The following is a 13165-nucleotide window of genomic DNA, read 5'->3' as shown; positions in this document are numbered from 1 at the left end:
TTCAAATTGTTTTTAAATGGAGAGAACGAAGAAGAGATCTTTAAAAATAATTGGACAAAAGGAAATTGAAGATGTTTGAAGAATCTAGAGAGAGAGAGATGTGTGATAATTGTCATAGTACAATTATTGATTTATTATATGTTTAGTGTATGTATATATATTACTATTTAGCATCCATAAAAAGAAAAAATTATTCTATTTCTATTTTTAAATGTAAAAATATATTATAATGATGGATACTCTAATGAGAATTATTTAATTGTAGTTTATATAATAAGCACATATTATTCATATTTAATATTCAGTTATATAAAGTTTCTATCTGCAAATAGCATAAATGATTCTCTCTTATTTTTAAAATGGACAAAACAGTCAATTTATATCAGTTACGTATTTATAACTGTTTCGTATTCGTTTTCTGCAACGATTGTTCACATCTTTGCTATTTCGATCGTCTTCTTCTTAATTTTTTTCTATTCTTTTCTTCTTTTTTCCCGCCATGCTTTAAAATACATTATTTATGAGAGTGTTGTAACATTAAAATATGTGTATGAATATATTGTTCGCATTGTGTGGTATAAACGCGCGTACATGTATTCTGTAACGTTACAATAAATCATAGATACTATAAAGTACTTTTATCGTGTATAGAAAACTTGATCGAAGCTTTACGACGTGTTCAGAGTTTAAAACGAAAATAAACACTATAAAATATCATGTCAGTCTCAAGGTAGCAGTGTAAAGCTTTATATCTCGACACACATTTTCGAAATTCGAAGGCTAGAAACCTTTCCTTTTCTTTCCTTCCTTTCTTCCTTCTTTCTTTCTTTCTTTCTTTCTTTCTCGTACAATGAACTTCAACAATTGATAACGTATGTGTCAATCTAAATTTAATATATTTTTCAAATTCAGGCACACATCGTACATTTCTTGAATTTATCAAATGAACAACTTCTATCTTCTCGAAAAATCGTTTTAATAGTAACAGAAGAAATTAGAAAGTATCGATTCTATTTGTGTTTGCAAAATTATAATTACTATTTAAAAAGAATTAATTCGAATTAATTATTTTCCTCATTTGAATATATATATATATATATATATATATTTGTCATTGAAAAGAATGAAGAATAAAAAAAGAAAGAGGAAATTAAATTAATTTAGTATCACTTATTTACTCACTATTGTCTTTATATATCTTTTTTCACTTCTATTAGATCTACTATTTTGTATCATGTTGCATTATGCTGTAATACATATTGTGCAACTTGTTGTAACAATAGTATGTAACAGAATAATGTAAAAATAATCGTAGTATTACTAAATAAATAATTATAGGATATAACATTATTTTTTTAATTGATATTTTACGATATGAATGAATTTTGTATATTTTACATGATATAGATTTTTTTTCCTTAAACAATCATTAATCTATATAAATGTTTGTCGTAATTTCCACGTGAAAAGATGAATGGTTTTGAAGTAAAATTTAATTATGAAGAGAAATTAAACTTGATTGAGAAAATATGCATGAAAATTAAAGGATACAAAAACAAAGAAGGGTATAATATAAAACAAGAAGATGAAAAAAGATATCTTCTCTTTTTTACAGTATTATTTTAAGTACTTTCTAAAATAATTAATTTGCAGTGAAAATAGAGATTAATTAGTGCCAAACTTTCAACAATTTTGTGATGAACTTGTTTTCAATTAAAAATTCACAATTCTATAAGACAAATGGGAAGATTCAAAGATGGGAGGAAAAAAGAAAAAAAAATAATACTAACATTTTTTTTTTATTTTGTTTCAGGTCACTTGAAGTGTTCGAGCAACATGGTGTGAAGCATTCAGAATTGCTAAAAGCTCAAAGGATAGCTGGTGGTTCTGGATTAGGAGGTCCTTTAAGATACCGCAATGCCATTCTATTATGGATCAATTGTGACATGGTAAGTGAGTTTCATAATTTTTTTTTTTTATTCATTATTCAGAGTAATAACCTCAGAAGATTAAATTTAAATTTATCGTATAAACTGTTCCATAAAGAGAACATAGTATAAAATATAAGCGTATAAATATATAGCATATGTAGATAGATATGTAGGATAAAGATAAGAATATTATATAGAATATATAAATAGAATTATATTTCATATTGTATAACTTGTGTTAATATTCTTGGTTGTATATTTTCAGATATTTTTTTACTTGATATAAAAAAAATTTTTTATTTATCCTTCAAATTTTCAAATTTCATCCAAAAGTCATCGCTATTTCTCCAATTATTATCGATTTACAATTCAAATTTAGAATTATTATCATAAAATTATTAGTATTTTTCTGTGACTATTTTTTTCTTTCATCTTCTTAAAAAAAAAAAATTATACTACTTCGTCGTATAATATTAATATTTAAAAGATTTATTGAAAAATAGATAATCATAATATGAGATATAAAAATTGTTCACAGAGAGGGATTAATTAAAAATTTAATAATGTTGAATATTTTAATTATTTCTAGTATAAAAGGTCTGGTATAAAATGTAAAAGGTAAAATAATGATTAAATAATATTTTTAATCCTTTATTCGAGATTGACTGAAAGGATGAATCGTTTTCAAGGCTATGCAACTCGTCGTATACCGGGTTTCATAACATTGTGCTACTTGATAAGAGATAAAATTTATCGGTTGACCATTAAGCTTGGTCGCGCTATTAACGCGCGGTCCAACTCTAGATAATTCGTCCATTCAGTTTTTTTTCGTTACGAGGTTGAATATTTGTGATGTATAAAATGATGATCGCGCGCTTTGATAAAATTTTTGCATGAAACTTGTTCGGAAGAAATTCAAAAATTAATCGATTAAATTTTGGATTTCTTGCTTCCATTATTTGGAAATTTTTGAATGTATCTACATCCTTGTACATTATCTTTCTTATCTAAATTATTAATTACGTAATCGAGATATAATTAAATCGATATGAGTACATCTTGATTTTTCCTAGTGTAATTTAATAATTTAAAAATAATTTATTATCGGATTCTAAAAAAAATTCTTTTTGAGAACTATGAAATTTTCACGATGCTCATATCACGAATAATGATGAATTTGTTTGACAAAAAAAATAATTATAATACATTCCTATAACATCATTTATTCGTTTGATAAACGATAAGTTTTATCATGTCCTTCGGTTTTTCGCTGTTTAGTTAATCGTTCTTTCGGGCACGCCAAAGTAATCGGTTACGTTATCGTTAATACTTCATTCTGTATTCCAAATACAGATATGATAGTTGAAGAATTTTGAATTTGTATTATAATGATACGATTCATTGATGTAATATTTTTTTCATTTTTGAATTTCAAAAAAAAAAAAAGGAAGAAGCATTTTAATATCAATTGGAAAAAAAAGTATTAATTTGAAAAGAGATTTTGGATGGATCTATCATGGATCTGTATAACAATTTTTGTTTATCGATAGTAATTTTGAACCTTTCTTTTTTTCTTTTTTTTTTTTTTTTTTTTTTTTGCATGTATTTTCGTTTCAGATAGCAAAAGACCATGAACACAATAGATTTATTGCGCGCGCTGACGTTTCAGGCAGTATCAGGTGTGTCTTTAGCTTAACTATAATGATTTGTAAAATTTTTCAATCCACCCAAAATTCGCCGCGATCAATCTTTTTACGTACAGTATCTGGAAATGATATCTCAGTGTTCGCTTTATTATATCGCTTCCTCAGAACTATTTGCAATATAAAGGGGGAAAAAATTGGCCTGTATTTTTCTTAGAATCAATTTTTACAACATATTTTTTATCGCATGATTGCATACTCGTTATAATTTATTCTGAAAATAAAATATCAAAATACAAAATGAAATATTCTGAATAGCTTATTTATTTTAATTTTGTAAAAATCTTGGTTTAGTTTAAAATATCACTTTCAAATTTCCTACTCTTTTTCATTTTTATGTATTATATTTTACTCAATATTCAATCGTATTACAACAATCAATATCACAATTTGTTTAAAAATGAAATTTCATTTACATTCAACTCTAAAAAGAAATAATCCAAAAGTTTACCAGTCTACGAACACACAATATCAACTTTCTTTAATCCCCCCCCAATATATTCTTCGACGAAACCATCTCGACGATACCTTATCCAACATTTATGTCTCTATTATTACATAATTTCGTGATGGTGGGGTTTGTCACGGGGTTAAAATTTGTGGAACATTCGTTGACACGAATACCTGAACACTTGAAACTAGCGCATTCCAGCACGGTGTTTCGTACTTCGATGTCGAAATCGGAAGTCGATCCATCACCCTTTGCAACTCTGCGCACACTAATGGATCCGTTGAGGAATTTCTTTTGATTGGGTAGCAAGAGATTGAAAGACAAAGACAAAGAGAGCGGGATAGAGATCGAAGCAATACTTTCCCCGAAGGGATCGTTGAGTAACACACCTAGGCCTACGTGCACGAATAGGTGAAAAATTGAGTAATAATCGTTGCACTCTTGTTTCGCTCACGCTATCGCTTGCCAACCTCGAATAGTTTCACTGGATAATTTTCATTCGGCCGTTTTGCACGGAGATTATATTATAACTGTTGGGAAAATTAAGAAAATTATCTCGATACAGAAAAATCTTGGCTTCAAGAAAAATCTTTGTTTCAAAAAAATTTTCGATTCGTTGAACCGATCTTCGACTATATCTGAACAAATTATAATAAATATTTATCACATGATTTTGCTTGGGTAAAATCAAATTTTTAAATTCTTCATATAGATTGTTGCTTTCACGATATTTGCTAAGAGACTTTTTATTTTATGCAAAAATATATCTCCGTTCCCCTCGACTATTTAAAAACTAAATAATCAAGCTCCAATGCCTGATCGATTCTTGCGTGGCTAATTTCCAAAGGGATGACTTGTCTCTTTTCGCGTAACTTTCCCTGAAAAAGACTCGAAGAGTGATCGGTTTAACGCTCGTCCACGGATCGCTGGCTGCCGTTTCGCGAGCTGGAATGTCGGATTTTTCTCTCCCGATCGAGAAAGACCTACCTTCCACGAGCAATCCACCACTCACGCACACCTCCATTCCCGAGTGAGTGAGAGGCGATACCGATTTGCTTTTCCCGTTATTGGCCTCGGTTGAATCCGATTCCTTCGTGTAACCGTGTCACCCCGAAAATCCCCTTCGATTTTCTATCCTTGTAACGAGTCCACAAATTGTGAAATTTGTAGATAGACGATTTTGGAATTTTCATTTAATTTTAATGGGTATATTTATTTTTATTATCAGGTCAATTTTAATTGCCATTTAAGATCGAATTGAGTTTCTTTGAACAGGATAAAATTTCAAAGATAGATTTATCGTATCGTATTGTAAAATTTTAATAGAATATCTATAATTTATTTAAATTATACTTTGCTTCACATTCGATAATATTTAAAATCGAAAATTAATTCGTCCAAGTCCTTGGAAATATTCAATCGATTTTGATCAAATATTCGTAAACGATATGGAAGGAATGGGGAAGAAGAACGGAGCAATAGATATCTCGAAATTTTGAGAAATTTCGGAATGTTTGACGAAATTTACATCTTTATCAAATGGTATAAAGACATTAGAGCTACATCCCTAGACAAATATAAATAACAGTACGTTCCACGTAGGTGTAAATATAGCTGTACAGAACATCGATAGAAATAGTACCCGTACAGACGAAGTTCCGCGTATTTTGTGTTCGTTTCGCGATAGTCGGTCGCTCACTTCGCCGGCGATCAATTACGTCCATTCTCGAATTTACGTCAGTGGTTTCGTGGGGATCTATACTGTAGCTAGGAATGGGAGGGGATGGAAAATTCAATATAATATGTACATCTATACCGAATTCAAGTCGATCTCGTTGCAGAAGTTTCACTTTTGTATTTATTCGATTACCACTCTTAACGGATGACGTTCCATTTTCTATATTTACAGAGTATGTACCGGGATTGTTTCGAGCTTATTTCGAACTCTAAAACGAGTTCGCGCGAAGATTGTGTGATATATATATCAGATTTTTTTTTGTAGAGTAATATCAGATTGTATTGTCTTTTAAACGCCTTTCTTTTCTTTTTTTTTTTCTTTTCATTTAGTTACGTGAAAGATCAATGATATTTTTAGATATTTTGTAGTATATTCATGGATCAAGGTATAAATCGTATCGAGATAAAGAATCCATTAGAAATGAAATTATAGTATTTTAAAAAATTAACTTTGATTTATTACATTTTTTTTTTTTTCATTTATATTACAAAATAGTATTATAATATTCATTATTGAAAGAAAGATCAATCTCGAAGGGGTTAAAATTTATCGCAAGGGAAGGAATTATTCTGAAATTACAATATAAATATTCTTGTATGTTTTATTTTCGAATTTTATTCCACATTTTCTTTCTTACTTTTGCATATAATATATCGATTGTATTGTTGTATCATCATTCACAGAACACCCCATATATATTCGATTCTATCTCTACTTACATTTTGGCGTTCAACCACTACATAAGGGTTGTTCCAAAATGCAAAGGGAATATTTTATGTATACGAGAAGCATATTTATGACGTCTTTTAAAAGAAAATTTAAAAAAAATATTTTTTCTTCACAATTTTCTCTTTGAGATTTTTATGAATAATTTATGAGTAGTTTAATCGATGCAAGAGATTGAAGAGGATCATATGATAAGAAAATAACAGATTTATATTTCAGAAAATTTTTATGGGAATATCAATTTTGGATATTTAATTACAATGATTAATATTTCAACGATGAAAAAGGAAAAAAAATTTAGTAATCAGGAACAAATGAAAAGAATATTTTATCATTCGATTATTACGTAATTATTTTAAAACTTATGGAAAAGAAGAAACGTTCCTTTTTGGTTACGAAGGATTCTTTTGTTTAATTTTCTTCTATTTTTTTATAAAAAAAAAATTAACGATTATTTTAACAAATTCTTCACAGTAGAAAGCACGTATATCTTGATAAAATTATTATTAAAAATTCCAATTAAAACTTGTAATATATTTTTATAATTTTTAATGAATATTCAAGAGTTATTTTTAATGATTCTTCAAGGTCAAGAATATATTTTTTTCCAGCTTATGCTAATATATAACATTTTTAATGGTATACTGTGATCACAAGCTGTCTCGTAGAATGAATCGCGGAAGTAATTTGTCGATGTAGATCAGTCTGCGTTGTGGAACAAGAGGGAAATGGGTCGGATTAAAATAAAAGCCTGACTAAGTCCACCCACGCTGATGATCTAGCTATCGCATGGGATCCTCGAGAATTAGAGCAGACAGTTACACGCTCCCCAAAATTCTCTAATAGAAAGCGAGATTATTAGCAAATTCCTATTGAATTAGTCAAGAGTTTGAAGAACTATAAGATATCTTATACGAGAAGAATAATATGGCGGGATATAATTTTACTATTTAAATTGAATGCAAATTTTGAAATTAATTTATTTATATTCATATCATTTTAAATTTCATTTATTTATGTTTATTCGATTCATTTTTAATTACGTTTTTTGATTAATTCAATTTAAGATATCATCTCGTTTAATATCTGATCGACATCCAATTTCGTGATGGAATTATATATATATATTTTTAATTATAAATTTTAAGAATTTCGTTTCATAAATTTTAATCAATTAGTCGTACATGCACGCTACTATACATCATTTTTTTTTGAAGATGCCAAAAATACATATTACAGATAAATTATATAAAAGTTAGAATTTTAGAAAATCTAGGAATTATCATTATTTTGTATATATTTTTTCTTCGAATTAATCTGTTTCAATTATATTAATTATATTAACCAATTTGCATTCGAGCGAAAATCATGCAATTTAATTACCTTTAATTACTAACACTTATAATATATACAAATTAATAAGTGATAAATAACATTATATAACTGTTTCTACGTTACAACACTATAAAAAGATTTCTTTGTAATAATTCACACACTTTAGATTTTCTCGAAAACAAACAATTTATTTATCTCTAATTTTTCTCATCTTTCTTTTTTATTTTAAATTCCTTATTTTCAAATTTTTCAATTTGATAATATACATTCGAAATGTCATTATTTTAACTAGCAAAATTTTCATCAATTATTCCACAAGATTTGTCGATAGTTCTTCAATTCTCTCGTATAATTTCAATAAAACAAAAAAGATGTCCAAATATATTCGTAACCCACGTTAACAATTGTCATCAAATTCGAAATACTTCCACATGGACTAAACATAACACTCCAATTTACTCGTATCTGTTTCACCGTCTAGTACACTCTCCTCGCGTGTGTGAACATCGAGTTTCCTTCCGGCGGCCAAGAGGAAAGAGACTAGGGAGAGAATAAACGTTCTCTCACGCGCCTCTCTCCGCGAGAAGGTTTTTGCACCTTCGCGAACCTCCTCGTAAGGATGAGAAAAAAAATAGGAACCAGTCTCAGTGGCTAATTCGTGGAACGGATAATTATTATGGGAGGCATAAGTATGCTTAAGTGTGTGTAAACGTGGGCATCCACGATTCTCGATGCATCAACAGCGCACGTGTATATACGTACAAGTATATTTCGTCCAGTTCGTGGAATTCTTGGTTGTGAAAATAATTTTTCTTTTTCGCCGATTACGACCTGTTTAATAACTTCATCACGGAAATAAAGAATCGGATAATTAGTCATTAAGGGAAACGAATTTTTAAATTTAATTAACTGTTGTATATTTTAATATTCACAGAAATGATCTGATCTTGTATTATGGTTATACACGATTCACGTTTCTTTTCTTATGGGTTACGAAAATATTTTCTGTTAATTGTTTTATACGTAATTGTTATTAATAAAGTTTTTAGAATAATTTTAATATATTTTCGTATCCTACTTGTCAAAACAGATCGATTCATATAATTATAATATCATGGTTTTGCTAAAAGAATGTTGAATTTAACATTATCCATAATTATTATTTTTCAAAAAAGAAATTAATGAGGGGGAAAAAAATTTTAACTCGTTGAAACGAATAATTTCGTGAAAATTATATATGGAAATTTTTGTTATATTACTGTTTTACAAAAAAGAATGTGTATTTTTTCCAGAAAGATTTCAAGGTAAAACTTTTATCTTATCCTATTGGTGGGATCGTCGAATAATTTGCGAAGTTAATGTTTATCTTTCACGTCATGCTCTTTGACGTTTCTTTGATGATTATTTATTTGCAGAATTATCGACGATTAACATCTTTCTTCTCGTTTTATTTTTCTTCATTTACATTATTAGATTGAAATATTATTTTCTCATAGACAATAATTCTAATTGATTATATTTAAGTTCACGGACGTGTTGCGAAGTAGTAAATATTTCTTAATTACATCGCGAGTGTCGTAATCCGATCGTATAAACGTTTACTTTATGTTTTTATCGATCGAAAAATCGATGGCGGCTTGAATGAATATGAAGAATTCGCTCTTCATTAAGATGTTTTATATATATAGTATTTAGTCTTGCTGATTTGAACGTTTATCGATGACGAAATAAACTACATACACGATAAAAAATTTTTTAAAGTAAATATTTCTAATATTTGATACTTAATATAAAATGTAATAGAAACAATTAATATCATTGACAAAAAAAAAATAACTTGTAATTGAAAATTCTTATTTTATTCGCTGTATGTACATTTATTTCCATTATCACACAATTAATCAGAAAAGAAAAATGAAAAAAAAAAAAAAGATACTTAAACACAATTCACGTATAATACGAAGAATTTCATTCACAGTTTTTTCACGTTTCTTCCTCCACTGTATAACTCGTCTCAGTTATCTGGATAGAGATCTTCCAAACAGGAAAAATACTTAGATTTTTTTCACAATTTCTGAGTAAGAAAGTCTTAAAACGTGCTTGAACATATTTAAATAAAATATTTGAACAATGACATAATTATTCCAGAGTAATGTATCTCTACTGAGCCAAGCTCTTCCTCGAATCATTTCGTTATTAAGATCTTAAAAGATTTTTAATCCCATAATAACGAGAGAAAATTTCAAATTAATTTTCTCGATATATTTTCCTTCATTACTTCTTTCTTTAATTCATTTAATGACTGGATGGATTTCCACACCCACACAATACACTTAATCATACACTACATACATTTGCATAATTACATAAATGATAAAAACAAAAAGAAACTCCGTTATCTCTCTCTCTCTCTTTCTCTCCTTAAACCAAAATTAAGCCCCATTCACTCATATTCGTATATTGATCACCAACCAAGCAGCATCGATAAATTTTATTTAATAACAATAAGAACGATAAAAATTAAAGTTTCATTTAAAAATGTCTACGTAACGTCTACGATCCATTCACCATTTCCCATCACTAGATATTTCCATCATTCGAAAGTAGTAGTAGTAGTAGTAGTAGCAGCATCGTAATATCGCGAATTGTTATCTCGATGCATACACACGCAGCAGTAGTAGTACATACGCGACGAACCTCGGTCTCATTCGACTCGTTCCGACTTCCACTTTCTCGTCTTCCCTCCTCTCTGACGTGTTACGCTTACCTAGCCGCACGACGCGACGTGCACGTGAACGTATCCGCGTTTTTACGTGGAGTCCTCCTTGCCAGTGCGCACGCGTGTACGAGGCTTTAACCGTGGTTGCAACCGTAGTACGCGAACGGCTGAATGCACCTCGTAGTAGTAGTAGGCTGCGTGCGTCGGCCGCGTTATTTTTATGAATGACTTGCCGGCAACGTAATCCAACGTGCAACTACGACGACGTATTACGGGTTGCAGGGACGGATCTAGAGGGAATAGAAACTGGGCGTTATCGATATAAGTAAATCGTTCGAGTTTTTTTTCTTTCTTTCTCGTTTTTAATTTTATTTTAAGCAATGTTATTTTGAATAATGAGATGCTTGGGTTATATTTGTTACTTTGTTCGGTAGATATTTAATCATTGCAGAATTAGACCTTTTGTAAATTAGGTAGTTTTTTTTTGGCTCGAGTTTAGAAGAAAAGAATTTCTACTTCGTAAAATAAATTTGCAATTTTTCGTCCAAGTGTAAGAATAATTCAATGTATTCATTTTATTTTGCATTTATCGATTTATAAAATTTCTTTATCGTTATTCGAATTTTATCAAGAATACGATAAATAGAATTAGAGTTAATTTTCAAGTTAATTTTTTATTCGTATCTTTTATAATAAACACTATGTACATAAACTAGAAGAAAGAATATCAAAATCGAAAAAAGTAATAATATAACAGAATAAAATATTCAATTCACATGTTTCCTCCTTGTCACATAATTCGAGTTAAAAATAAGAAGAAAAGAAAAATGTAAGGAGAAATCTAACGTCTTCAAACGTCTTCAAATAAAAATATATATTTCGTAGAGCCTAGTTTTCATGTTACCAACCTACACTGGTCCATTAGAAAATATTTATAGAATCCTATCTGATATTTAAGAAAGCAAAAATCCAAGGTCTGAAATTTTTTTTTGTCTGATAGATTTTTCTTACTCAACCACGATTGATTCACGTCGCAATAGAGTGTCTAGTACACTCGATTCTGAATGGTGATCGATTTTCCTGTATTATCAGGTTGCGTAGGTAATTTCCAACGTGCTTCGTGTTTGCTCGTACAGATTGCAATGAATCGCGATAGGGAGTGTTTACTTTGACAGTGAGTTATCGCCGTTTGACTTGTAAAATCGGAAATAAATCGGGGAAAAAATATTCGATAATTCCGCCATTTCATGAAATTTCGTTAGATTTGATTTATTTTTTTTTGAAATCAATTTGTTTGTTATTATTTATTCATCTTATTTGTAATTTTGGGATAATTATTTCTAGAAAATAAGGTTTATTTATGATTTTATAAGATCTTCGTTCGAAGATTTGTATTGAGAAGTTCGAGAAACATCGATGTAAACGAAAGTGAAGATAAAAAGATTGATTTCTAAGAAAGTTATAATAATTTTCAAGCCGGTATCGATAGCACGTGCAACATTGCTGATTGATTTTTATTTGTTTATTTAATGTTTGTTAAACGTGAATGTTTGTTTCAATATTTTAATTTTTAATAGATTTCTTTTTAATAGATTAGATTTCGTTTTCTTTTTAATAGATTAAAGTTGAAGTTTAGAATTTTTTTTATTGTTAAAATATTATTATCGTAAATATAAATTTTATGAAAATAATAACTTCCGCTTTGATATTTACACAGTAGCTTTGATATTATAATAGTATAATAATAAACTAAATTTAAATAAATGTCTAAATTTAAAAATATAATTAATAATTAATAAAAAATAATAAGGATAAAAATTTGATGATAAATTAATATTTCTTTTTATTTATAAAATAGTATTCAAAGTATCAAAGATTAATAATACCGAAGATTAAAATAAACTAGACTAAATTATTCCGTACAAGCAATAATAATTTTCATGATTATATAATACTCTGTATTAATTAACTCGATTAAAATTTATGTGACAAAGGGTATTTAAAGTTATCTTTGTTGCGGACACATTGTGCTTAAGGCTACAAGTTCATTCACAGCTTAAATTCCACGACAAAATTAATCTTTCTGTTTCCGTCTGATACTAATTAAAATGATACTTTTTCCTGCCCAATTAATAAAGACAAAGTAACATTTGGTTGATTAAGCTATATTATTAAGCGTGTTCAGTAAAATTATAAAGAATATTTATTTCTTCATATTGAGAGAAAAATTATATTTCAAAATTTATTTATTTATACTTTATAGATGGAAGAGAATTATCACAATATATATAATATTGTTTTGATAAAATAGTAAACTTATTTTTAATTTATATTAATCTTAAGGAAACTTCATAATGGAATTTCTTTATCAAGTTTCCTGAAGTACTTTTTCCTATTAGTATTACGATACGTTATCACTTATCACGTATATTATTCTTGTAATAGTTGTTTATTAAGTGTTTATTAAGTGTATTCGTTTCTTCAATATATATATACTAACTTTATAATAACTTTAAATTCGTGTATATAAATTATGAAGTATAAAAAATTTATAAGTTCTAA

General features: G+C 28.3%; 1 protein-coding gene across 3 annotated transcripts in view; it reads left to right on the top strand.

The window, feature by feature from the left end:
* The window catches only part of LOC724336 (tRNA dimethylallyltransferase), a 117492-nt gene that overhangs the window by 68353 nt on the left and 35974 nt on the right, over positions 1-13165 (top strand). For all 3 annotated transcript variants that reach the window (XR_003305591.1, XM_026443657.1, XM_001120157.5), the window contains exon 4: positions 1814-1949. Coding sequence is in view for 2 of the 3 variants with exons in the window: in XM_026443657.1 (XP_026299442.1) it covers positions 1814-1949 (136 nt within the window). In the remaining variant the exon portion in view is untranslated. The remainder of the gene's footprint in view (positions 1-1813; positions 1950-13165) is intronic.

This window comes from Apis mellifera, linkage group LG11 (genome assembly GCF_003254395.2).
Source record: "Apis mellifera strain DH4 linkage group LG11, Amel_HAv3.1, whole genome shotgun sequence".
Classification (NCBI taxonomy): Eukaryota; Metazoa; Arthropoda; class Insecta; order Hymenoptera; family Apidae; genus Apis; species Apis mellifera.
The sequence above is the reverse complement of the archived record's forward strand: the minus strand, read 5'-3'. Positions and strand labels throughout refer to the sequence as shown.